This window comes from Trichosurus vulpecula, chromosome 6 (assembly GCF_011100635.1).
Source record: "Trichosurus vulpecula isolate mTriVul1 chromosome 6, mTriVul1.pri, whole genome shotgun sequence".
Taxonomy (NCBI): Eukaryota; Metazoa; Chordata; class Mammalia; order Diprotodontia; family Phalangeridae; genus Trichosurus; species Trichosurus vulpecula.
The window spans coordinates 278,160,510-278,188,041 of NC_050578.1; the positions used below are offsets into that span (position 1 = coordinate 278,160,510).

The 27,532-nt window shown below is 45.9% G+C and overlaps 1 protein-coding gene across 4 annotated transcripts in view; it reads left to right on the top strand.

Moving 5' to 3' along the window:
* Positions 1–27,532, top strand: part of PPP6R3 (protein phosphatase 6 regulatory subunit 3) — a 103,944-nt gene that overhangs the window by 52,384 nt on the left and 24,028 nt on the right. For all 4 annotated transcript variants that reach the window (XM_036762652.1, XM_036762651.1, XM_036762650.1 and 1 more), the window contains 9 exons: positions 4,814–4,879; positions 8,217–8,329; positions 12,276–12,389; positions 18,912–19,041; positions 21,090–21,242; positions 23,382–23,531; positions 24,152–24,216; positions 25,175–25,290; positions 26,689–26,774. In XM_036762652.1, the coding sequence (XP_036618547.1) occupies positions 4,814–4,879; positions 8,217–8,329; positions 12,276–12,389; positions 18,912–19,041; positions 21,090–21,242; positions 23,382–23,531; positions 24,152–24,216; positions 25,175–25,290; positions 26,689–26,774 (993 nt within the window). The remainder of the gene's footprint in view (positions 1–4,813; positions 4,880–8,216; positions 8,330–12,275; positions 12,390–18,911; positions 19,042–21,089; positions 21,243–23,381; positions 23,532–24,151; positions 24,217–25,174; positions 25,291–26,688; positions 26,775–27,532) is intronic.

Here is a 27,532-nt window from a genome sequence, read left to right on the forward strand (position 1 = left end):
GTTTCCCTTTCCTGTCTCCTTTTTTATGCTTCCCTTGAATCTTGTATTTGAAAATCAAAATTTTCTATTCAACTCTGGTCTTTTCATTAAGAATGCTTGAAAATCCTCCATTTCATTGAATGTCCCTTTTTCCCCATGAAGGATTATACTCGGTTTTGCTGGGTAGGTGATTCTTTGTTGTGATCCTTTCTTCTTTGCCCTCTGGAATATCATATCCTCAGCCCTCCAGTCCTTTAATGTAGAAGCTGCTAAATTTTGTGTTATCCTGACTGTGGCTCCATGATACTTCAGTTGTTTCTTTCTGGCCACTTGTAATATTTTCTCCTTGATCTGGAGTTCTAGAATTTGGGTATAATATTTCAGGCAGTTTTCATTTTGGGATCTTTTTCAGGAGGAGATCAGTGGATTTTTTCCATTTCTATTTTACCCCCTGGTTCTAGAATATCAGGGCAGTTTTCCTTGATAATTTCTTGAAAGATGATTTCTAGGCTCTTTTTTTGATCTTGGCTTTCAGGTAGTCCAATAAGTTTTAAATTCTCTCTCCTGGATCTATTCTCTAGGTCAGTGGTTTTTCTAATGAGCTATTTTACATTGTCTTCTATTTTTTTTATTATTTTGGCTATATTTTATTGTTTCTTGATTTTTTTCACAAAGCCATCAGCTTCTATTTGCTCAGTTCTAATTTTTAAGGAATTATTTTCTTCAGTGAGCTTTTGTGCCTCTTTTTCCATTTGGCTAATTCTGCTTTTTAAGGTGTTATTTCCCTCAGCATTTTTTTGTTTCTCCTTTACATCACTCTCATATCTCTTCCCAATTTTTCTTCTACCTCTCTTAACTTGATTTTCAAAATCCTTTTTGAGCTCTTCCATGACCTGAGACCAATTCATATTTTTTTTGGAGGCTTTGGATGCAGGAGACTTTATTATCTTCTTCTGAATGTTTGTTTTGATCTTCCTTGTCACCATAGTAACTTTCTGTGGTCAGAGGTTTTTTTCGTTGTTTGCTCATTTTTCCAGCCTATTTCTTGACTTTCAGCTCTCTGTTAAAATGAGCCTCTGCTTCCAGGGTGGAGGGTGCACTGTCCTAAGCTTTGGGGATACTTCTGGGTACCTCTTAAGTTTTCAATTCTTTCAAGGTGGTATGATCTCAGGAGAGGTGTTTACTCTTCTCCTGGCCTGTGCTCTGCCCTGTGAGCAACCACAAGCATTCTTTTCTGCCCGAAACTGTGGGGAGGGTCACCATTCCACTGTGGCCCACAAGCTCTGGTATGCCAGTGCTCCTCCTCACCCTGGAACTGCCACCCAGGACTGCAACCCAGATCTGAATATGGGCAAAGCAACAGAGTCCTGCCCCCAGTGCCAGCAAAGAGACTCCTGTAATCTCCTTCTGACTAGTTGTTCTACCCCTTTACTGACTGTGGGCTGAGAGCTCTGGAAACAGCTGCTGCCATCGCAGATTCAGCCTCTCTGAGGCCTGCTCCTGGTTTGCTGGGGCTGGGGCTGTGCTCATGAGGACAGTTGTTTAAGATGTGACTTTCTTTCCTGAAAGCTGCCTTAGTAGGGGAAAGGTAGCAGCCACAATATCCTTCCCATAGTCACGTGTGGGGAGAGATTGAAATGACCCTTATGCAGGGAGACATCCAGATGTCTCAGGGCCTGGATGTCCCCAGAGTGTTTGAGAGCTAGGATCTTGGCATCAGACTTAGTTACTTGACCCAGGCTGGAGGGACTTAGGATTCTCATATAAGTATATTCTGGCTGTCTTTTGGAAAAGTTGCTTCATTTGAAGGGCTGTCTGTTAATGGGAATGCTTCCCCTGGGAGAAGAGGAAGAGCTTTCTTAAGGTCAGGTCATAGATAGACCACAGCAGGTGCCAGGTCGTTGAAACATGGGGCAGTGAAAGACTTTGTTATACATAGGCAGGCCTTTCTTCCAGGTAGATGTATTTCTCAGGGAACTACAGGGTATCACGGGATTTCAGGAGTTCTTAGTCTGTGCCTTTACATCTCAGCCTGTCTTGTCCAGTCTCCTCTTCTTTCCCTTCAGTGTCCTCCTTCAGAAATATTTCTCAGTTCATTGCACCTCTGATATTTTACTTGGTTGGAACCCTAGAACTGTCCCATTTCTTTGGAAATGAATTTGGATTGCATGTACTCATTTGAATTAAAGATCTGAAGAGCCCAAAGGAAATAGAGAAGGGCCTACAAGAGGGAGGCCTGTCTGGTTGTGCCTGAAGGGCCAGCATATTCTGTTAATGTGTGGAGGTCTGAAGAGATGTGCTTTGGGAAGGGGTCCCTGCCAGCATATGTGCCCAGGCTTTCACCCTAGAAAGAGGTCTTCACAAGAGTGGGCCTCTTGGAGGAAGAGCCTGTGTGGTGGGTTGGAATGTGTTACACAAGGAACCAAGAGTTCTTCGGGAAGATTGATTGTTGATTGTAGGGAAAGGAAACACTGGCTTAGCTTTGGGGATAGGTGTACGATAGCATTATCTTCTGGGTGTTTCCCAGGCAGTAAAAGGAAATGGTGAAAAGGTAGAAGGATGGGTGTTTAGTTAAATCTTTGGGATCCTATCGCAGAATGGGAATCTAAAGGGTGGCTTGACCAGTGACCTTTTACCCATTGCTCCACGTATTTGGTCAGGGTTGCAGGGCAGTTGGTTGTCTTCCTGATGCCCATTCCCAACTTCTGGTCATGTTGGGTTACCCTTCTTCCTAATAACATTCCTTAATTCATTTCATAATTTTCCAGTAAGCACCTCCTGTGTGCAGTGCTCTCAGGCTCACCCTGGGGATTCAGAAAGGACACTGCTGTGCCTCAGAGAGCCTTGAGTTTCACTGGGTAGAAGCTGTGGACAGTCCAGGGAGAGAGTGATAAGGGCTGGAGTGCTCTTTGAGATCTGAGGAGGCTCTGAGGAGGAACCATTATCCCTCCCACCATTGTTTTCAACTGGGTCAGGGATGTCTTGCTGAGTCAGAGCCTCAGATGCTGACAGTCATAGGATCATAGATGTAGAGGTCAACTGTTCAGATGCCTCCTTTTATGCAGGAGGGAGAGACTGTGCTGTGCAGGCAGAGGTGAGGCCAGAGTGCATTCTGAGCACTGGTCTAGTCTGCCTGGCAACTGCCATGAGGAAAGGGGCGTATCCAGTTGGCAAGGTCCGCAGGAGCCAGGCTTAGAGACCCTTCGATGTCTTGGGCCTAGAGGCCCAGGAGAAGGTGGTGAGTGTGTTCCACACACCTGGTGGAGTTCCGAGCATTTGCTTTTGTGGCATTTGATCTATTAATCATTTGGGTTCACACTTTCCTCTTCAGGAACAGAAGTCTCGCCCTATTTTCTCTTCCCCCTCCTTTCCATTTATAGCCAGCTGCAGCTGCTCTGTAGGTTGGTACAAGGCTTTGGGGTTTCTCAGTTATACGTACTGCTTATATTTTAGGATCACAAAATTCAAAGCTAGAGGGTGCCATAAAGACCGAACTCCCAAGTTTCCCCTACAGGGCCTGATGATGCCTAGACAATGCTAACCTGAAAACCCTCCGGCTGCCAGGCATGTGCTGGCGCCAGCCTGCCTACCCTCCCTGCCAGCCGTGCCAGCTCGCTCATTTCGTCCCCCTGTCAGCAGCTCCTTTCGCTGTTCTTGTTCAACTACAGCTGTTGGTTTTCTCCTGCTTTCTTTGCCATCTTCTTTGAGAAAATGGAAGGGAGCTTGAGACCTGAGTGGGATTTCACAGGTCTGGGAAAGGTCATGTAATAGGGCTCCCGCTACCAAGACAGAGCGCTTGAGAGCCAGGGTAGGCCAGAAGCTGAACTCGAACCCAGGGCTTCCTGATTATGGTCCGCAACACTACCATTAATATCCTTTATTTACAGGGCATTCTTTTTACAGAGCTCTCTTTTTTCTTTTCCCTTATATCTCTGGCATGGGCCTTTGCTTTCTCTAAATATGCCAAGTTTTCTTATCAAATCGATATTTTCTTCATTTCTCAGCTGTCCTTTACTTCACTCCTCTATTTTTTTTCTCCTGGTTTATATTCCCTAAGCTTTTCTTTATTTTATAAATCCTGAATTCTGACAGTTATAATCAAAGCAAGAAGCAAAGGCCTCGGTTTCCTTATAGTTTCAAAAGTCTCTTCGTTCTCTTTCATGCTCTGATTCTGAGGATCCCCATCGCAACCAGAGAAATGCTCCCTGGACAAAGGGATAAATAGATGATCTGGCAGACTGACTTGCTAAATCTTTTAGTCCAGAACTACATGATATGAAAACTTTCTTCCCACTTTTTTTTTTGAACTAACATTTCTTTGGATTAGATATCTAAAAATACCCATCATGTGGCTCAGTTTTCTTTAACTAAAATTTTACAACAAGCACTTTCCTTTAACCTTCTAACCTTGAGACATTCTGCCATTTTTGCTCGTTCTTCTTACTGAAGGTCCCAGCAAATGTGTGCATTCCTCCATCTGTTTTTCTCCTCTTTTCGTTATTTCTGACTAGCCCGTCGGGTGGATTTTGATCTTGTATTCTAGTCATGTGAGTCATCCCATGATTCTTATGTCAGGTTGTAACTTTTTGGTAATTGGTTCTAGGATAGGAGGACTTCTTGGGGTTGTTTGATACTGGTGTTTCTAATCTTATGTTCCCTGGCATTTTCTTTGGAAAACTCCCAAAAGTTTTCTGTCGTTCAGAACCAAAGAAGCATGGCACATACTTAAGTCTGATGGCTGAGAGTGTCCAAATAGGTTTCTCTTCATTGTGCACTTCATTCCTGTGATGACCTTTGCATTCCTGTGATGACCTTTGTGTCCTGTGCTTTACAGTGGCTGAACGAGGAGAAGATTATCCAGAGGCTTGTGGGAATAGTTCATCCGTCTCAAGAAGAAGACGTAAGTGTTACTGCTGTGTGAACATACAGAGCTTTGTCTTCCCAGCTTGACAAGTGGGCTCTTGGAGGAAATTGGAGTCTGGCGCAGGTAGAGCATTGATAAGCCAGCAACCTGTTAAACATATCAGAGTGTTAAAATCGGTCTTTCTGATAGACTCAGTTTACGGATCATGGCTTCTGCTGTTGATGTGGACCTCTGTGGCTTGGGAGGTGTCTTCAGGGCTTTACATTGGAAACACCCCGGTGCTTAGTTTCATTCTTCTTGGACAAAAAGTGTATGGGATCCACTACTAGGCCTGCCTGCATGTAAGACCTTCCCAATTTTTCTTGACCTGACACCTTGGCATCATCTTGGGTCATCTCCAGGCCCTGGTGAAACCACAGGAAGGTGGGTTTTTCCAGTGCTTAGGAAATATCCTAAAATAGGCTCCGCAGGCAAGCGCTAGCATAAAATGTTTTCTTTTCTGAGGCCGTGCTTCTCTTTGCAGAGCCATCGTTTTCCTTCCCCTCCATGGCATGCAGTGTTTAGCCAGATACTGCTGCTGGACAGTGATTTGTCTGGAGATGCCCAGACAGACTGACAGCTCTGCGCTGGTGGCAGAAGAGTCTTATGGAACATGGAGGTTGGCATTGGAATGCCAAGGTTTTTATTGGGAGTTGTTAGGATCTGAAAGTTAGAAGGAACTATAGAGACCATGAGTCTAGACTTTCCTGGTATGATGGAACAGTCTCGTTACAAACATTTTACGGATTGTTATTGAGCTTCTGTTTCTAACAATGGAGAAAACTCATTGCCCCATCAGTCACCTTGACCCATCGTTGAATATCTCTAATTAGTAAATGTTTATCTTACATTAAGTGAAACTCTGCCTTCCTGGTACTTTGACTAATGAACCCTGGTGGTTCTGACTGCTGGGGCTGCTTAGCGGGCAGGTGTCCGCGTGGAGGAGAGGAGAGGAGAAACATCTGTATGGCCCACTGGGAGTGGGGAGAGGGCTGCTCATGCTTTTTCATTTGACATCCTAGAGCTGCAGGTCTGTCCCATGCATTAGAGATTGGGTTCTAAGAACACGTGGTTGAGGGGCATGTGGGCATTGGAAGTAAGGAGAAGAGTCAGGGTCTGACCAGAAGGTAGGTATCAAGAAATGGTCCTTTCCTACCACGTAGTCAAAAGGTGTACTGGACTTATGAGCACCCGGCAAGTTGATGTGAGGCCGGTTCTGGCCCAAATGTGAGTTAGGGTTTCCAAAAGAATTTCCAAAGAATAGGCCACTGCTTTCTCCTGGGACAGTACATCATGTGCCATATTGGTGCGGCTTGGAACTTGAACATCAATTATTGTCAAAGAGTGTCTTTCCTCAGTGTCTTAAACATGGTAGGCACTTACAGAATTCAGAACTTGAAAAAAAAATAAGAAAGTATCTGCTTTAAAAAAGTTTTTTTTATTTTTTAAACCACCATGGTAGGTGCTTGATAATCATCATGGTCACCATAGCCAGCGTTTCCATGATGCCTTAAGGCTTAGGTTCAGCCTTTTGACTGAGTCCCAGTTTTACAGAACAAATCTTCTAATTAAGGGGATTTGTTCTGTGAGGTTTAGATTCATTCAAAGGGCCACACTTGAGGACCTAGAGGGCCACATGAGGCCTCGAGGCTGCAGGTTCCCTACCCCTGCCTTAAAGTTTATCCCTTCTGCATTGCAACTTTCCCTATCATGGTTTTGATATATCACGGGTTGGCATAAATTAAATGGGAATTTTGGGGGAGTTTTGTGGAAGTTGCAGATGACACAGAACAGGTTTAGAAACTCAGAAATGCATAAAATATATGTATGGTATTGTATAATAGCAACCCAAATTCTACAATGAATTACTGTAAATACCCCATAAAAGAAAAAGAAAATATTCAGACTTCACCTCTGGTATGATGAAGGGCCAGAAAGTTTTACACAGATTTTCCAGATTGAGGAGGCGCTCTTCCCCCACCCCTCAACGTGGAAGGGATAACTGTATTCTCTATTTTGTCCTCACAACAGTCCTGGGGAGAGAAGGGGCTATACAGGTTAATTGACTTGCCCAAGGTCACTTGGCTGGTAGGGGTCTGAGATGGGATTTGAACTCTGGTTTTATAGATTTCAAATCCAGCACTTGTCTTGACTCTGCTACCTAAATCAGTGCTCCTGGGATTGGATTCCTCCCCCCCCCCCGCCCCCGTATAGCACCAGCAGTAGGTATTTTATGTTATGTTCATTACAGATAATAAGTATTTGTAAGGAACAGGAGAGCATAACATGAATGAATTAGAACTGTATTTTATGTCATTGAATATTTGCTGAGCAATCACTCAGTATTTGGGGATTGCGGGTGGCACGGATTGCTAAGAAAGTAGAAGCCCCAATCCCACCCTGTTTGCCATTACATTTGGAAGGGGCTCTTTGATACCGTAGGGTCACTGATTATTACTTCTGAGAAGAGTTCACTTGCAGAGCCTGTGGGCCATGGAGAGTGATGAGGCCCACAAAGAGGCCCTAGGACCCCAGCCTGAATGACAGGGAATAACTTGGGGATCCCTTTGCTGGTTGCTTTTGAGCAGAACAGATTTATTGTTCAGCAGACCAGGGAGTAAGTGCTGGGTCTTGGAAACTGTCCCAGGAGAGACCCAGCTCCCCAAAGCAGGGTCCCTCATGTGCCCCAAGGCATGGCCCTGCAGTGTTGGTGCCCAGCCCCCTGCCACGGTCCCTCCCAGATTCCTAGGAAACAATTCTGCCTTGTGGAGAATTCCCTTGATTCCAAGGAAGCTTGATATTCAAAGGTTGACCATTGTTTTGGGCTGGTTTTCCGTTTGGCTTATATGCTAGACTATGTTAATTTTGAGATCTGCAAAAGTTGTCTGTGCTCCACTGGGTTATCGTTGTTCTGCCTGTATCTAGTGGCTCACTGTGTAGTGGCCTCCAGTTCTGTTGAGGTTTGTGCCTCGAGGCACCGTTTAAACATGTGAAGCGGGGGAGTCTGTTTTGCTCGGAAATTCTGGTCATGTCACAAGGAGTGTCAGAGAGGGAGGGGAAGGGAGGTGGGTGGGCTTTTCCTGTCCTTCTTAGGGCCAGTGGGCAGCGTCCACCACTGCCAGCCCTTCTCGGCCTTGGCCTCTCTTCCTGAGGTCTGCAGTCGAGATTCATTTGAATAACTGTGTGTGTGTGTGTGTGTGTGTGTGCGCGCGCGCGCACATACCTGCTTTCTGTGTCACACACATACGCACATGTACACATCCCCACAGCCTTTCTGATGTGAGTTCTCCTTCTTTCGGGGGGCTGATGCTAAAAACTCTGTTTTTCTCCTCAGCGGCATTCCAACGCCTCGCAGTCACTCTGTGAAATTATCCGCCTCAGCAGAGACCAGATGTTACAAGTCCAGAACAGCCCAGAACCAGACCCCCTGCTCGCCACTCTAGAAAAGTACGTTCTCTGCATTGTGTGCAGCATGTCCTTCCACAGCCCCCCGAGGCAAGGGGGGAGTGGAGCCATGCTTTTGTCTGCTCTTTATCTTTTCATTTACCTCATTGAAGAGTTAAATCTATGGGGCTAAGGAAGGCTTTCTAAAGAAATGCCGCATTTCAGCCTCCTATGTTAAGTAAACTCATCAATGTCACGTGAGTTGTATCGGTCAGTGTGCAGCAGCTGCACCTGTGGCCTCGGTTCCGGTCTGGCCTCCTCTGAGGATGCAGGAGAGCTTCAGGACGACAGTTTTGTAGAGCAGACATTAAGGAATTCTCTTCCTGTGGCTGTTTACAGCATGTGGCTTCTTTTATTACTTTAAAATCTGCTTCTCTCAATGTCTGCTTTTATGGGCTGAGGATTTTGTGACTCTCCCCTCCCATGTACCTGAAAGTGAGCGATGCTGTGGTCAGGCTGCCTCTGGGTTTCCTGGGGCCTCAGGAGCACAGCTACTAATTAGCTTACTAGGATAGACCCCCTGGTAACCACCAGCTTGGTGGGGGTTAGAATGGAGAGGTAGAGGCTCTCCCATCAGCCCACCTTGGCTCCCTGGGGGTCTCTTTAGAGACGGATGCGGCCCTCATATTGAGGACAGCTCGAGGGAGAAAACCCTTCCAGACAAACTGAGGTTATTCTCTGTCTCTGTGAGAAGAGAAGTGTTTATCTCCATTATGCACGAGGAAGGCCTGGGGAGAGCATGTCTCTGCTCCACCTCTGACCCCAGATCCGTCTGACCCTCCTGAGCTTCACTGGGCAGTTCTCTGAAAGCAGACTTTTCAGGGGCTGTGTTTGCTCACTAGTGAGGAGGCCCAGGTTAGCCCACCCCCATCTGCACTGGGAAAGGAAGAAGGGTTGGAGGTCACTGAGCGGAGAGAGGTCACTGGGGGGGAGAAGTCACAGGGAGGAGGTGGGGGGGGAGTGGGGCGAGGTCACTGGCTCAGGAGGCAAAGTGAGGAAAGTTGTCTTGAGTTCGCCTTGTTCTGTCATGAGGTATGGAGAGATTCTAGAGCCTCACTCTGATGACTCCGAGGGTGAAAATTATTTTAGAATTCATTATTTGGGATTATAGGAATAGACCTTGAGTAGAATAAAGCTTTGATATAGCTCCTGCTGTTCCTTAGTTTTTGCACTTCTGTTCTCTTCTCTGTGGTTCACCCCTGCACTTCAGCATTCAGGAGCTGGCCCTGAGGAACTGGAGAGCAGGGCTGGGTCTGTGGTCCATAGGCCTGCTCGATAAACCCTGAGTAGTCACCATTGTACCTCCATAAGAAGGTCTCCCTAGCAGTTTAGGAATTTCAATTCCAGAAACCACTGAGAAGAGGCTTGAGTGAAAAATGGACAGGTGGCAATTGATGCCAGGTTGCCTTCCTCCCCTCGGAAGGTAACCATGGTAGAGGCCAAGTCACAGGATTTGAAGAGAGGCAGGTGTGGGGTGACCCTACCCCTGGCATGACCCTATTGGATGAGATTGGAAGAACCCCATACTTCCTGGGGCTCCTCATCTTTGTTGAGAACATTTTGACAAAAGCGTTTTCTCACAGGGACAAAAAATTAAATAATGAAAACACACACACATGTTGTTATTAAGTTGTTTTTCAGTCCTGTCCAATTCTCCATGACTTTGTTTGAGGTTTTCTTGGCAGAGATACTAGAGTGGTTTGCCATTTCCTTCTCCAGCTCATTTTATAGATGAGGAAACTGAGGCAAGCAGGGTGAAGTGACTTGTCCGCGGTCACCCAGCTAGGATGTGTCTGAGGCTGAATATGAACTCAGGAAGATGAGTCTCCTGCTTCCAGGCCATTCATCTATCTCTCTCTCCCTCCCTATTCTGATGAACTCAAAGCACCCTGTGTTCAGAATCACCAAATTGGAGCAGAGACGAGAAGCAATGTAACTAGGATGTTTCCCTCCCTCCCACCCCCAGCAGCCACTTCCCTGCCCCAGACATTCTGCTGCTCACCTGGAGCCCCCTGCACCACAAAATGCTGCTGCCACCTCGTGGATCCTCTGCTAAAGCCCCAGATTCCTTTCCAATGAATTGTTCTCTAGCCATGCTCTCCCCTTCCATACTCGGAAAGTATGTTTTTCTTTAGCCAAGTGTGAAACTCTATACCCTTAAATGTCACGTGAGATCCTGACAGATATCCAAGGGCCTGTTCCACTGGAGCCCTCCTCCAAGGGAACACCAGCCAATCAGGGATTCCTCTTTGGATATAGACCTGAACCAGCTTAGTTTCTGTCGGGAATAGTGCTATCTTCTGGCCTATATCTCTCCATTCTTTTCACAGGGATCATCTTGGAAATGGTTTTGGTCTCTTGCTAAAAATCTAGGGAAATTTGGCTATAGCGTTCCCTTGATAAAAGTCTAATAACCCTGTCAGAGCCCACAGATCTTTTCTTAGACATTAATGTAGGTAGTTAGTATTCAAAGTATGGTGGTGAATCCGAAGTCTTCACTTAGGTAACTGTTCAGTGACGCAAAACTTTAATTGTTAAGTGTTGACCATGAGGTCCTTCTTAACCATTAGTGGGTAACTGATGTTTTTTGAGAAGACAGTTACGGTGAAGATCACTAGACTTGCTCTGGAAGGCTTCAGCCTTCTGTCTTGGACGTGTGCTTAGGGGATCATGCCCTGCTGTAGGTGGAGAATGGCCCTGAGCCAGATAGCCAAGCCTTGCAGATAAGTGGTAGTGTAGGCCTGGGGCTCTGGATGCAAGGGACCAGACAGCCTTGGGTAGGTCAGTGTCCTGGCAGGACAGCCCGGGGTTGCTTTCAAGGCTGCCCAAGACAGAAGAGGAATTTATTTTTGTGTAGGACATTGAAGTGATCTGGAGTAGGGGTCACTTCTCAAGTAGAGGAGGGCTGCATTCAACATACATCATGAGATGTCTTACAGGAGAGAGAAAACAGCAGATATCTTTCTGTACTGGTATCTGGAAGTCGGTGAAGTGTAGACAGGGCCACCGATAAGGGAATATAAGGCAGAGTTGTTCTGTCTGCTGCTCACTCATCAAAAGTGGGCTGTGGTGGACCGTGGCCTGGAATGGGCCTCCTGGGGTCTTTGCTCAGGTGCTCGGCAAGAGACAAGGCTGGTAAGAAACCAGAACCAATATTCAGATCACTTCTTCAAGAGGGCCAAATGCTTTCTATACATTGTCTGCCTGGTGACTCAGCATTGTAGGATCTTACAGTGACCCTGTGAGAGAGGACTGTGGGTATTGTCCCATTTTACAGGTGAGGAACCTTGTTTGTTGCCAGAGGCAGGATTCAAACGTTTTGCAGCCACTCCCCTACACTGTCTGAGGTGGAGCACGTCATATTGAAATGCTAGAAAACGTAGAGGGGGGCAGTAGATGTAGACATAGATATTGGGGCCTTTTGGATCTTGGTAAAATGAGGCATCTGTGAAAATATCAGGCCTTCTACATGATTTCTTATGAGTAAAAAATTGATTTTTCCATCTAAGAACTAAACAATGAGAAATCAAATACTTTGAACCTTTTCACAGTTATCTACTACACTTAAGATACATCCACGCCTTAGTTTGTTCTTCAGATGTGCTGCTGAAAAGGTGTGAGTAGCTTTCAGTAGCTGAAAGAAATTACACTTAATGAAAGAAACCTGTCACCGGCCCATTCTCATCGATCACCTGTGGGATGCCGCAGGCTCCCAACCACTCATCACGTGCCACTCAGGGTCACAGAAGCCTGGGTAGCCCTCCATCCTTCTGCCTCTGGTCCTTCCTCAAGCTTGTTTTTGCTCCGGTGAATCTTCTGGGAGCTAGTGTGCGTCTCTGCTGCTGTCTGCACTGACCCTGTGCCCTCTGCTCGCATGCTCTCAGCTTTCTTTTCAGGTGGCTAGTGTGGCATGACACTTAACGCACTTCCCTGCTCTTTCTGTTCCTAGGCAAGAGATTATCGAACAGCTTCTATCAAATATTTTTCACAAGGAGAAAAATGAATCAGCGATCGTCAGTGCAATCCAGATACTGCTGACTTTGCTGGAGACCAGACGGCCAACGTAAGACTCTTCTTTTGCCTTTCCGAAGGATCTGTTTGATGCCCTTGTTTGTATTCTTTCTTTCACTTTAATCTTTGTTGATAATCTTTTGTTTTTAATTGCTTGCGTTTCCCAGTGTATCCCACTCAGAGCCAAAAGTCAAACTAGTCCACCGCCCACTGTGGGAGCTGCCCAGGGCTCCCTGATGTTTGTGCACCACTTCTGTGCCCTGGGCTCCAGCTTGGGGCTGAATCCTTCCCAGCATCTCCTGTCCGTTGTTTGGGTGCTGTTCCTTTGGGGCCCTAGTTTTGGTGACTTAGAGTTTTTCTTCTTGAGAACCTCTTGATTTAGGGTTACTTTGGGGTGAATACCTATGACAGGCCTTAGGAGATTTGCCTGGTCTTTGGAAGAACTGTGGCAGTCCGGAGGTGGTGAGGATGCTTTCCGTCTGCTTCTCCTGCTCACCCTCTTGTGCTAAGGCATCTGCCACAGTCGGTTTTTAACCACGTGTTTTCATTGTTTTCATTCTTTGCCACTGCAGAAAGACTGTGAGATATTTTGGTGTGTGTGACCTCCTTGGCATATATGCTTTGGTGTTTAGTCGCTTTCTCTGCATGTTTCCAAATCGTTTTTCAGAGTAGGTGGGCCAGTCAGCAGTTCTGTCAGCTGTGCATTGGCACGCCCGTCTTTCCACAACCCCTCCAACACTGGCTGTTACCTTGAGTCGTTTTTGCCAGTCTGCAGTGTGCCTAAGGTGAAACTGTAAAGTTGTTTTACTTTGCATTCGTCATCTTGATGGTTAGAGTGTTTTTTTATACATGATTCTTAAAAGTTTCCATTAGTAGTTTTTTATGGTTCTTAATAGCCGTTTTGTCGAGAATCTTTTCACATCTCATCCGTTGCAAAATGGGTTTTGTTCGCAGATATTTCGGTTTATTCCCATGTATTTTGAAGCCTAATTACATAAAAATTTTTCAGTTTCGTGGACTCTGTTATATCTTTTGCTTCTCTCCCTTATTTGGTTACGAATCATTTCTCTCAAGGGACTTTGTAGCATACAGTTTGGGAAGTGTTCGGAACCAGGTGTATTATGTTGATGGTAAATAAAGCTGACAGAAACGTTCACATTCCTTCTTAATCGTTCAGCAATAATTTAGATAGCTCTTTTGAGATAGGTGTTATCTCTGTTCCTCTTTTAAAAATGAGAAAACTGAATCTGAGAACAGCGTGGTGGTTTGTCATGAGTCAGCCAGCTGGTAGGTGTCTGAGGCAGGATTGCTGATTCCAAGGCCAGCCCAGCTGCCTCTTCTTGTGAGGAGACCCACCTGTGGAACCCTGGCTTCTCGAGAAGAGTTACAGATCATTCATAGCTCATCACTGTACTTACTAGAACAAAGAATGTGTGGAGGGTAGTGCAGTGATTCAGATGGATGCTAGTGTGGGTAGTAAATGTGTTGGCTCACAGCCTGCATTCAGAGAGTGGACTCCAAGGATGGTCTTGATTACATGCCCAGCTTCTTTTTGATTGAAATCAAGTGCAGTGAGACCATTGTTGTCTTCGTGCTGCCCAGAACACTAGACCCAGAGATCTAGAATGGGGTGTTCTTCTTTTCCATGGCAGGAAAGTTTAGGCCTCTAGAGATTACAAACTACTTGGCCAGAGTCTCACAGGCAGAAAGCATCTGAACCAGGGCAGTGAAAGAATTACGGAGATTTAGCATAAACAAGGGAAGGCTCAGAGGCCTGACGACAGCTTGGAAGTATTTGGAGGAGCGGTCATCAGGAGTAATAGGCAGAGATGGGCACATTTTGGCTTGATGTGCATATGCCCAGCTACTGCATGTGCACGTGCTAGGCTTTCCTCTTAGAGAGGCTTCTATTCCTATTGTTCCCACCTGCCCGGAGGGAGAGGCCAAAGTGGCCATGGGCCCATCTGGTTAAACCCTGGTTATTGTTTGTCACATGTTTGTTAGAGAGTTGTAACAGAGCATTTTGGTTTGGTCAGGAGGTATCCTCTCCTCCACTGCCTGAGCACCATTATGACCACGGTCTCTCCCATGGCTCAAATAGAAATACCCTTGGCTTTTAAAGCTGTCCACAACCTGCCCCATCCTCCCTTTTCAGTCTTACAGTCTGGTCTGGGCTCAGAAGGCCCTCGAGCATCACCTCTGCCAGGAGGCATTTCTGGGTCTCCCTGCTTGTTAATGTCATCACTCTAAGGCTGCTTCCCACCTTGGATGTTCTGATTGATTTGTGTTGGCCCCCATTTAAAATGTCAGCTTCTTGAAGGGATAGTTTGGTCTTTCTTTATATCCTCAGCTGTTAGCATAGTGCCTGGTACCCAGTGGGCACTTAATAAATATTTGTTTAGTGATTAATTAAAGGCCTCAGGAATGCAAGAGTGTACCAAAGCTGTTTTGTAAACCTCAGTTTGTGAGCCTAAAAGTACCATATAGATAGGAGGATTATCCGTGTTTTGTAGCTTTATAAAATGCAATTTGGTGTTGGAGCTAGGGAGAGCCGGCCTTGGAGTTTATAATTCTTTGCTAAGTCCTGCTTCATATGCTGGTCATTTTGTTGCCCCTCTGTGCCCCTGGGTGCTGACTTGCCCTGGTTGAGGGCTCGTGGGCCCTGTTCCCACAGAGGGGCAGGGCAGCAGAGAGGTAGAGAACTGGCATCCTGTCAGGGTGCCCACAGGGCCTAGGAACTCACATTTTACATCTAGCAACAGCCATACTATGCAGGACAGAACAATTGGAAAATTATCCTTGCACTATTCAGAACTGTTTTTTGTCCATGCTAGAGAGAGGTAACCTTTCCCAGACTGACGAGCTCTGGGTTGGGAGTGTTTCTGTTAAGAGTTTATTCAGCCATTTAGGTCACAGCCTCTCTGCGTTGTCGTCTCTGTGTCTTTGTCAGAAAGACTAGGACAAGGGTGGGGCGTGTGGTTTGGTGCACGGGTTTCCCTCCAGTGCACGTTCGATGCACATCCTGGGTCCTTTTCTGAAGTGCTATCACTAACTGATACAGGTGAATTTGGGGTAGAGATGACTATAAAGAGGGGCATTGTCAGGGAGCAGTAGATGACCCCAAGGAGGAGTGGGGATCAGAAAGGAGAGCTTGAAGCATTGGCATCGAAGCTTGTTTGGGGGGAGCTGTGGGCGTTGGCTTCCCCTGTGGGACAGAGGCGGTGGTGCCAGGTATTCTGCTCCACTGCCCGCTTCTCTATCAGTCTTGGCACTGGCTTACAGCTCCTTGTCACTAGGGTTTTTGTATAGAAATGTAAGCCGGCACCAGGGGGTGAGTTGGCAGCAGCAGCAGGAGATGGGGTCATGTAAAGAACAGGTGTCAGAGCAGCGCATCTTCCAGGGAGGAACTGACCTGCTTGGTAGATCCTAATTCCTGATAAACACTTGTGGGTAGGATCAGCAGTTTGCCCTGGTAGAAGATGCAGGCTATTAACAAGGCAGTATTGTACCAGTGAGAAAGTCCTATAGTAAAGGCTGCGTGTGCCACTTAGTATTGCTGAAACGTGGGAGAGCTTTTTATGAAATTGTTGGGTCACCCTGGTGTCTGGTTTGATCTCTGTAGAGAAATGGAATTCTGTATTCAGTTTTATCATATTTTCAGTTTCAGATTCTCCCTTTCCCCTACCCACTAAGGAGGTAAGAAATACAAAACCCATGCCAAATATGAAATCTTGCAAAACAAATTTCTACATTATCCATGTTTTTCTTTAAAAAGAAAGAAAGAAAGAAAAAAGTATTCTTCAGCCTACACTCTTGAGTCTATCAGGTCTCTTTCTGGTGGTGAATCACACTGATCATGAGTCCTTTGGAACTGTCATGAATCGTTGTATTGATCAGAGTAACCAAGTGTTTCACAGGTGATCATTTTTACAGTGTTGCTGTTACTATGTACAATGATCTCCTGGTTCCGTACACTTCATTTTGTGTCAGTTTATGTGAGTCTTTCCAAGTTTTTCTGACGCCATCCTGATTGTCATCTCTTCTAGCACAATAATATTCCATTACAATCATTTGTTCAGCTCTTCCCCAATGGATGGGCATCTCTTCAGTTTCCAGTTCTTGGCCACCATAGAAAGAGCTGCTATAAATATTTTCGTACATGTGGGTCCTTTTCCTTCTTCTTTGATCTCTTTGGGGTTTAGCCCTAGTAGCAGTTTTGCTATGACAGAGGGTGTGCACAATTGAATCCTTTTTGGAGCAAAGTTCCAAACTGTTCTCTAGAGTGGCTGGGCCTGTTCACAGCTGCAACAGCAGTGAATTAGTGCGCCCATTTTCCCATATACCCTCCAGCATTTGTCATTTTCTTTTTCTGTCATTTTAGTCAACTTGATGAATGTGAGGTGGTACCTCAGAGTTGTTTTTATTTTATATTTCTCTGATTATTAGTGATTTAGAGCATTTTTTTCCATATGACTTGATATCTTGGAATGCTTCCTCTGAAAACTGCTTATTCCATTTTCCTTGATCATTTATCAATTGGAGAATGACTCTTATTCTTACAAATTTGACTCAATTCTCTATATGTTTGAGAAATGTGGTCTTTATTAGAGAAATACTGCAAAGATTTTTTTTCTCAAGTTTGCTGTCTTCTCATTTTAGCTGCATTGGTTTTGTTTGTGTAAAACCTTTTAAATTTTATGTAATCAAAAGTTCTCTGTTTTACCTTCTGTAAACTTCTCTGTCTCTTGCTTGGTCATGAACTCTTCCCCTACCCATAGATCTAACAGGCGATTTCTTCCATGCATCTCTAATTTGGTTATGATGTCTTAACTCCTTTGAATATTTTCTTTGTATATGGTATGAGATGTTGCTCTATGTGTAGCGTCCGCCTTTTCCCAACAGTTTTGTCTAATAGTGAATTCTTGCCCAAATAGCTGGAATGTTTGGGTTTATCAAACATTAGGCTACTGTCCTCATTTGCTTCTGTGTTGTGTAGCTGATCTGTTCCATTGACCAACTTCTCTGTTTCTTATCCAGGACCATATTATTTTGATGATTACAACTTTGATTCCCTTGATATTCTTGACTTTGTGCTCTTGCACATGCATTTTGTTATTATTTTTTCTCGCTCTATAAAATAATTCTTTGGTGGTTTGATTGGTGTGGCACTATCTAGGTAGTATTGCCATTTTAATTATATTGGCTTGGCCTACCCATGAGCAAGTAATTTTTCTCCAGTTACTTAGATTTGTCTTTATTTGTGTGAAGAATATTTTGTAATTGTGTTCATGGAGTTTCTATGTATGCCTTGGTGAGTAATCTCCCCAGTATTTTATACTTTCTTAAGTTATTTTGAGTGTAATTTCTCTTTATATCTCTTCTTGCTGGGTTTTGTTGGTAATATATAGAAATGCTTGTGATTTATTTGGGTTTTTGAGAAATTGAATTTTCAAAACTTTTATAACAACACTTTGAGGAGCTTTTGTAACCTGCCTCTGAGATTTCCTAACAGTATCATGATGGCAGTGCCCCAGCCTCTTTTGCTGTCTTTGTCCTCTTCAGAGGAGGATTTGATGAGGTTGTTGGCTTAATATCTTTAGCATTCATTTGGGATAGTTTAGATGGGGGGTGGGAGGAGTGGAGATGGACCTTCGGCCTCAAGGCCACATGTAGCCCTCTAAGTCCTCAAGTTCAGTCCTTTGACTGAATCCAAACTTCCCTGAATGAATCCCTTTAATAAAAGGATTTGTTCTGTAGAACTTGGACTCAAAAGGCTGCACCTGAGGACCTAGAAGGCCACATGTGGCCTCAAGGCTGCATGTTCCCTGGAGAAATATGAAAAAACTTACCTATCTTGTCAGTTTGTGAAATTTCTGAAGTGTTGGGAAACGTTATTAACTAAGAAATGGTCTGATGTAGTGATGCTTTTCCCACAACCTAGAGTAGTGATGCTTCTCACCCATCCACATGTGGCAAGCTGAGAATCCCCAGGGAGAAAATAGCCCTTCCTGCCCCTGAAGTGTTTCCTGCTGGGAGTTTAGTGATTCAGCAGTCTGCCCTGATAGAATAAGTGGGCTGGGAGGCGTTTCCTGCAAGGAGCCCTCCTTCAGCCTCCTGATAATGGTTTTTGTCTCTTTTCTTCCATAAGATGACCTAGGGCTGCGATTGTCTTAAACTCTCCAGCTCCATGAGCATAGAGTGAGCGTTTGTAGAATATTTTAGAACCAAAGCTCCTCGGGAATAGAGTTTGTTTCATTTCCACATATAGCTCCAGCACCTAATACCTGGCACATAGTAGGTGTAAGTGCTTGTTGATTGATTGGCTCCTCGAGCCTCTGAACCAGAACTGGCTCCATTTGGCAGGAAATAGAAAGAACTCTTAGTTCCGTCCGTGTTGGGAGCATCTTGAATGTCTGCTGGGCTATGTCTATTATACCCATCCCCCTTCCTTCCAGAATTATTGTGTAATATCTCAGTCTTATGTGTAGAAGGGTGTTGGTCAGATTTTCATTTACTCTTTCAGAAGAACTGAATGATTTACTTTAGTAGATAAACTCATCTGCTTTTTTTCAAGATTTGAAGGCCACATAGAAATCTGCCCACCAGGCATGAGTCACTCAGCATACTCAGTCAACAAAAGTGTTTTAGAAGCCATAAGAGGAAGACTCTCCGCCTTCCATGAACTCCTGCTCGAGCCTCCCAAGGTAAGTTCATGAACCTAAGAGGGATCGTTCTGGTCTCAGAACCTCTTTGTGAGTCTCGTTTTCATGAGCACCTTTACTTTCCTGCAATTAGCTAACTAAACCATGAGGGACACCCCGACAGCTGCTGCCCTGATGGCTTCTCATTTCTGACAGGCTGTTTGACGTGCTCTGTGTTATCTAGGTTGGTGGAAGAGTGAAATTAGCAGGGTTTCTCACTTTTGAAAGTTTGGGAATTTTTTTTTTCCCTCCTCGAGAGCCAATTTTTGTATTGTTTATGTGATAATGTCTCAAAAATGATTATCACATTTTGGTGCATTCAGAAGTTAACAGTATTTGAAGAGGTGTGCACTTTAATAAGGGTGGTAGTGGCTGCATTGCTTCAAAGCTCTCTTATTGAGGGAGTGAGGAATTGTCAGGGGCTCTAGGGGACTTTAAGAGTTTTCATCTTTCATTTAATTTAGGCCTTGGTTCAGGTCACTGTGTGAGCCCCGGGGGATGTTGGGGGCAAGGGGAGAGGAGGAATCTGTGGCCCTTCTGAAAGGCTGGTAAGGAGGCAACCTGAATCCTTATGTTAGGAGGTCTCTCTTGAGCACACAGCTGCCTCCCTGGGACAGGGCAGAAAGTTACTTTAGTCTGAGTCAGTCTTGTGGTATGCTTTTTGGCATGGAGATCTCCAGTGGTCACTATTGGGAATTGATTATTATTAGCTAATAAGTAGATAAAACACAGATTTTTATACTTAACCTTATTAACATTTTGGAAATGGTTCTTGTCAGAATAAATCTTTGGAGCATTCCATTTAAGTCTGTAATTTTTAAATGAATGTTGCTTCCTAGGTTTTCCAGCTTCTAATGGCATAGAAGTCAGTGGTAGCACTTTACATCTAGTATTCTACCTGGCACCATCCTAACTTCAGCTGTCTTTTCTCTGCATGTTAATTATTTTATACTCAGTTTTTGTGAGATGCTGAATGTAACTTGTGCCAATACTGAATGCAGCCTCAAGGCAGCTCTAGATCGGGGGTCATCCTCAATGATGGCCGAACCCCCCATGGGCACCAGTGGCCAGCACATTGGGGAGAGGTGGGGAGAGGTGGAGAGAGCTGTTGGTTGGCTCTTCCTGCCCTTGTTCCTATGGAACAACAACATGCCACTTGATTAGAGGCGTCCTCCTGGGCTTTGTGTTCTGGGGTCTGTGCTCCTGAAAGAAGTCCAGCTGCCATTGGCTCCCCTTTGAAGAGGGAATAAAGTACATTGGCAGGTGAGAGGCTTTATTGTAGCTTCTTAGAATGTTTCTGTAAATCACAGGCTCTTTGCTTGTCTGTGGCCTAGGCCCTTTTGGCACAGTCCAGAGGAGGCTGTGGATACCTTCTCAGAAGCAAGATTTTTACCTGTATAAAATGAAGTACAGAGGATTACATTGAAATAAAAATTCTGATTTTTTTTTCCCACCCAAGTTCATCCTCTGAAATCTTTCCCTGGTCTCTAGGTTACCTGCTATAAGACCCTCCAAGGTTTTCAGTATCTTTAAAGCCTCCAGATTTTGGTTTAAGCTGGCACGTAATGAGTGTGTACATATGGAAGTGGGGAGAAATTTGCTGATGTGAAGGGTGGGGGTGTTGAGAAGGCAGAGGTGGAGATCACTGACACAGTGGTGGAGGGCAGCTGTGTGGGAATAGTTAACTTTGTTTTTACCAGTTTACCTATAAAATTTCTAGATTTCCTTCTGTATCTTTGAGGCTTGACTTAGAGGAACAGTCCCCTTTTTTCTTCTTTAAAATGAAGAGATTGGGTTAGGTGCCTTTCAAGCCCCTCAGTCTCAAAGCCTTTGAACAAGGGAACAGCGTTTTGCTTGTGGTGATTTAGCAGCTCTGTGGTTAGTTAATGTGTAGGTGGCCATGTAAATGAACTTACTGGAAATCCACCTCGCTGCAATTCCTGGCCCGAAGATTAATTTTTTTGCCCTGGAAAATTAGAGCCAGTTCGTACAGATCAGTTTATGGAAAGTTATATATTGAGTTGAGCTCAGTAGTGTTTTTCTCTCTTTAGAAAAGTGTTATGAAGACCACATGGGGTGTATTGGACCCTCCCGTCGGGAACACTCGATTGAATGTCATCCGGCTGATCTCGAGCCTCCTACAGACCAACACAAACAGTGTCAACATGGACCTCATGGAACTTAACAGCATTGGCGTGATACTGGTAAGGGCTTGTCGTCTTCTTAGTGCCACTCTGGGCCCATTGGGGGGCGCTTCCGAGCAATGCATTCTGGAAGCTTTGTTTTGCACAGCTTTCTCCCCCTCGTATTCTCAGTAAACTCCTAAACAGTCCATCTGTCAGTTTGTCCGTGTCTGCGCGGGCTGTCTAGTTCAGGATTGCTCAGTTTGTGTTCTGTCTGGAGCAGAGCCTCCCCCAGTCCATCATGGGCATCACCTCTCACTTGCACTTCCTGGCCTCCCTCCTCTACTCTCTCCCTTGTCCACGCCGTCATCGATGCAGCCAAAGAATTATTTCTGAATCTCAGATCTGAACCGGCATCGAGCGTCTTCTGCCTCACACTCCTCTGCTTCGCACACCCAATGGTCAGGCCAGAGGTGCCTTCTGGGTGTGTTTTACCCGGAGCTGTCCTTTGCACTGGCCGGTCCCGTGCCTGGGATGCCTGCTCCATGTCTTCTTATCCCTAATTTCCTTTAAAGTGTAGCCCAAGTGCCATCTCTAGCATGAGGCCATTGTATCAGCACAGCAACAACCACAGTGTAGATAACTGTCAGCATGCCTCTGTGGTTCTGTATCGCAAAGTGTGAGAGACTCTCCAGCTAGAAGGCAGGAGTAAGCCATTTATTCAGACACCAGAGGACCAGATCCCATAACCAATGCGCCCAGTCCATCACAGCCGCAAAGAATCCGATACACCGTACCGCAGCAGAGAACCACTCTGTCCCAAAACCATCCCCCCCGCTGGGGCCTTCCCCAAAACTCCCTCACAGCCACCTTAGCACGTCTGCTCTAACTGTCCTAATTGCGCTCTCAGCATTTCCTGTGACATGATTTCCTTTTCCTCTCAACAAGCTGCTCCCACCACGTGTGACTTAGGCTTCCTGTGACGTAAGCAGGTCGTGACCACATGGCCTATTAATGGGTGGGAAAGATCTTCAAATCTAAATTGCTGTTCCATCATTCCTCCTTCCCTCCCCTGCTAGTAGTGAATAGCCCTCCCCAGATCTCTTGGATTCAGTTTGTATGTACTTGTGTGCGTACATATGTGTACTTGTATGTATACGTGTCGACTCCCTTGGTAGAATGCAAGCTCCTTGAGGGCAAGGGCTATTGCCTCTTTGCCTTTAGCTGGTTGGTTGATTGATATGCTTAGGCCAGGGAAATTCACACGGGAATTGTCCATTATCTCTTTTGGTTACTTGACTCAGAAGACCTTGAGAAATGTCGTGGCTTCTTTCAGATGATCTAATATTATAAAAGGCGTATTGGAAAGAAAGAGTTTGTATGATCTCATTTTAAAAAGCACATTGGCAAAAACAAAAGCATCCCTAAAGCAGGGTTGTGTCATGGATTCTGTCTTACCCGTGAAAGGGTAAGAAGTAAGTTTCTCTCCATCTCCCCTGTTGGGGGCGTCAGTGAGAGCCATCCTCACCTTCGCTCTCTGATTTGGTTTCTTCTCTCATTCTAATTAGTCTTGTCTAGAAAGTAGCCATAGCCCACAGAACTCTGGCTGCTCAGCTCGCAGAAGAAAGATACGGTTTTGCAGCATCATTAAATTCAGGCTGATGGCGGTCCTTTTGGTAGGATTGTTTTCAGTCCCTAATTGGAATGTCAGAATTTGACTGAGGCTTTATTTTTTTGGTCAGTCCGCCTCCCCCAGAGCATGGCTCTCAGGCTGTCTGTGAGCAGGCAAGGCGTCCCCTGTGTTCCTTTGTCACATGCCTTTGGCTGATGCTGTAAGATTTGCAGACCGGGAGCTCTGTGGGGAATGATCACCCTGCTCAGGAGGACTGGCCGCTGCAGTGGCGTGCTGTGTGTTGTGTGCATGTGTGCCCGTGTGCACCTCTCATTGAAACCCCTTCCGTCGGGAGCTTACCATCGCCAGATGCTTCATGCTCTTCCTCCGAGCTGATGTGAAAATACTCATGGAGCCATAGAGTGGACAGACCTTTTCTATCTGTCGTCCAGGCTGATCGTTCATTGAAGTGTGATTTATGCTGAGACCCTCCATTCTCACTTTGTAGACATACCATGGCTGCTGATTGAATTGTGTTTTAAATTCATTATTTACATAGTCAACTAAGAGTTTTAAAAGTAAAGCTCTTTTTTTTTTTTTTTTGGCAGGATATGTTCTTCAAATATACATGGAATAACTTCTTACATACTCAAGTAGAAATCTGTATTGCCTTGATTCTTGCAAGTCCTTTGGAAAGCTCAGAAAACAGCACTGTTACTGATCAGGATTCCACTGGTGACAATCTTTTACTGAGACACGTAAGACCCCTCTCTTCCCAGCATCTTTTTGTGGGGATTTTAATAAGGGAACAGACATTGGGGAGCGCAGTGGGCAGTTTCAGGGCTTGGAGCCTCCCTTTCTTCGGGCAGATTCCTTCACTGCCCTGGGCCTCAGCTAACACATCTGTTCAGGGTCCCTTCCAGTGCTAGGTCGGGGGGCTGGGGGCCAAGTTCCCACATTGGGCAATTTTTTCCCCAAATCTGCCTCACCTGCCTGCAGTAAGTGGGTTTCTCCTTAGCCCTCATTGGCTTGGGTATTCTTAGCATTCCTGCTCTGAAAAAAAGTGTGTGTTTCGGTCAGTCTCTTCCTTGGCTTGATTTTTCTAGCTGACCTCAACCTTGAATCAGAAGCAAGTCTTTTCTCTTTGAATTTCCAGATCAGTCTGACTGGCTGAAATGAGAAGCCCTATATTTGACCATGTGTCTGTTGTGGCCTGGGGACTTGTTTTGCTTGAAGGGCGTATTCTCTCTTCTGTTGGATGTTTAAATTATACGTAGTATTCTGTGGCTAAAACAGCTTCATTCACAAGCAGTGTTGTTGTATGGAAAAACATTCCAATGTTAACTGGATTTTTTTTTCTTTCTTTAAAAAAACACAGCTGTTTCTTAAGTGCCAATTAGTGGAACGAATACTTGAAGCCTGGGAAATGAATGAGAAAAAACAGTGAGTAATCACAATTTTCTGTCTTGGAAATATGTTTGGATTTGTGAGCTGAATTAAGCGGTAGGTCCTAAGCTCCAGAAAGCTCTCAGTATCTGAAACTGGGCCTGAAGGCTGTGGATGGCCGCCTCATACTTGCGGATCTGAATGCGAGGCATTGAGGATAGACAAAGATGGACTCGGGTCTCTGCCACCTGGGAGAATCGGGTGAGAAAGGGAGGGGGAACAGGTTCACCTTGGGCTTCCATGTGGAAAGCCAGCCGGTCTGGTGGACCTGGGTTCATGTGGGGTGACTTTTAGATGTAAAGTTGACCAGAAGTTAGGTGTGCCAGGACAGCAACTCTTCTGTCCCCAACAGTCCCTGGGATTAGGGGAAAGGCTTTGGGGGCCTTCTGACCTTGGCACTCACATATTTATCCTCGCTGTTCGTTCCTTGATACTCGAATTGGCTTTACTAGAAAACAAGATTTTTCCTTACTTAGCTGTGGAAAAATATTCTCCAAACTCCCTGGGCGGCCATTTTGAAGGTAGAGGTATGCTCTGAAGCTGCCTTTAGCTGACCTTGTGCCTGCTTAGAGGTTTTTCTCTGGTCTGGTTGAATTTCAGTCAGTAGCTTAACCCAGAGCAAAGTGTGACTGAGCATGAGGACCTTCTCATCGTAGAAACCCTAAGTAAAGAGGTTTAATTTCTGACACATGGAAGATTGACTCAGCTTGATGAAGGGCCTCCTTACTCTGCTGCCCACTAATCCGTGCCCTGTGTCTGTGGCACTTCCCCTCCTCTTGTCCCACGCCGCCTTCTTCTGCAGCTTCCTAATCCTGCAGTTTGTTGACAACAGATTTTTGCCTACAGACCCATTTACCAAGGGTGCTCCCTCCAAAAACTTTATCATTTACTGATGTAGCCCCATTTCCCCGCTTCGTTTCAACAGACATCAGACTCATCGTCCTCTTTCTTTCAGGGCCGAAGGAGGAAGACGCCATGGTTACATGGGCCACTTAACGAGGATCGCAAACTGTATCGTGCACAGCACGGACAAGGGACCGAACAGTACGCTCGTGCAGCAGCTGATTAAAGGTGAGTCTCTCTCGGGGCCCTGTTTGGACTTGGAAAGGGTTCTTAGTAGATCTTTGTGAAGTTGATTTTATATTCATTCTATCAAATGACATGACTATTTTGGGTTATTCTGAGATGCTAGAAAAAATTCTGTGATGCTTTTCTTCACAGTTTCCATTTTTATTTTTAAAAAGCAGTTTCTGATTTTGGCTACTTTGGTGAATGTGTCCCAGGGATTCTGCCATGGGATTTCTCCACAAGTGATGGCCATGTAAGATGATCACGGGTGTGATTTTAGGCAGCTTGAGCTAGGGCAGGGATTCTTAGCCCCTTACAAAAGCCAACAGCTTTTTTACTCTTCTCAGAGTCCTTTGTGATCCCATGTACACATTATTCTGAGGCAGGCTTCGGTCTCCCCAGGATTCCCAAGGGCTATGTGACTCATGTAGGTTGATGAACTTTGTTTCAGCTCTAGGATCACTCCCATACGAATGTCCAGGTCCCTAGCTTGGCTGGTGGGATCTGTCGTCTTTAGTTAGCATTCAGGCCTCTGTCAGGGTCCTTCCACTTGCTTTCTCCTACTATAAGTGGAGGTGACTTGTTTTGAGTTCCCTCAGAAATCACTCTGATCACCGTGGCCAGAGCTGGGCTTTCTCCAGATGGACAAGCAGTCTGTCTTGTGGAGAGCTCGGTGCTACACCTGCCAGGCGGCTGGCCAGCCTGTCATTAGCATTTCTGAGAGTCTCTGTGGAAGGTCTCTGAGAGGACTAGACCCGTGTTGTGGGCCCACGAGGGGAGACCAGGAGCAGCTTTCATCCAGGGGGATGGGAGTGGGGCTCTCCAAATGTGCAGTGGGCATCCATGAAAGGTGATGGGCTCGCCCACTGTGGAGGTCTTTGAGTCAGCGGCTGGCTCGAGTGGGGGAGGCCTTTGCTGATGGACTGCAGAGACCCTCCTGCTCTCAGATTCAGGGAGGGTGGGGAGGGGCAAGCACCTGCCGAGCGGATCTTCACTACAACCCTGGGAGGGAGGTGCCGTCAGAATACCCATTTTACAGAGGCAGGCAGAGGTTAAGCTAGTTGCCCTGGGTCCCACAGCGGTCTGAGATGAGATTTGAGCTCGGCCTTCCTGATTCCGGGCTCCGTGGCACCTCCTAGCGGCCTTATAACCACTTGTGTTCCTGCTGTCAGAGTCTTGGTATCCTTAGTGAAGCAGGGAGAGCAGGGACTGGGGCAGGAGCAGGAGCTCTGCATGTGCACCTACCCTCCTCCCTCCGGCCTTGGGGTCCCCTGGAAATAGCCAGAGGCCCAGAGCCTGAGGGCGTGACCCTGGATGAGAATTTGCTTTTCAGAAGCCTGTGGGTGCGCACACAGTAGGGCTGCCCGCTGATGCGGCTTCTTTCCTCTCTCCATTTCCCAGAGCTTCCAGATGACGTCAGAGAACGGTGGGAGACCTTCTGTACCAGCTCATTAGGGGAGACGAACAAACGGAACACGGTAGACCTGGTACGTTGGATGAGGTGCAAGCGGCAGCCTTGTGGAGGCGCCATGCGTTCATACGGCACCTACTCTGTGCTTGGAGCCAGGCTAAGCTCTTTACAAATGTCATCTCAGTTGATCCTCACAGCAACCCTACAAGTAGGTGCAAAACTGAGGCAAACAGCGGTGGAGTGACTTGCCCAGGGTCCCACATCTGGTCAGTGTCTGAGGCCACATTTGAACTCAGCTCTTTCTGTTTCTGGGCCCCAGGCTTTGTAGCACTTGTAGGGGCCTGCAGGGATTTTTTAACCAATGATGGATTGGTTCAAAGGGAAGGAAGAAAGCACAAGCTCTTCTCTGTTTCAAGTAGCCATCCCTTTTTGCTTCTAAGATGCTCACAGCCCTCTGACTGATCAAGGGTGGGGCATCACTTCTGTTTCCACCCTCTGAGGTTTGTCATCTTGTCAGCTCTTTGTGACTTGGGATTTCCGTCCCTGAGACATCCTCACAGTGATTCCTGTGGGCCATCTTCCTGGCCCCAAACCAGAGCCAAGGGGGAGGCAGGCCAGACCTGGGCTTTCCAGAGCACTCTCTTAACTCAAGCCTGCTCCGTTGGCTTCTCTTGGGGAAAACTGCCACATCCCCAAGTTCCCTTGAGTTGTCTCCAAAATATGGCTCCCTCAGAGGCAGGATGAGTTGGGGGTGCCCCAATTTTAGGCTACTAAAAAAATCATGGAACCCCCTACGTAGGCAACTCTGTTAGCTTTGGTTATGAAGGGTGCCTG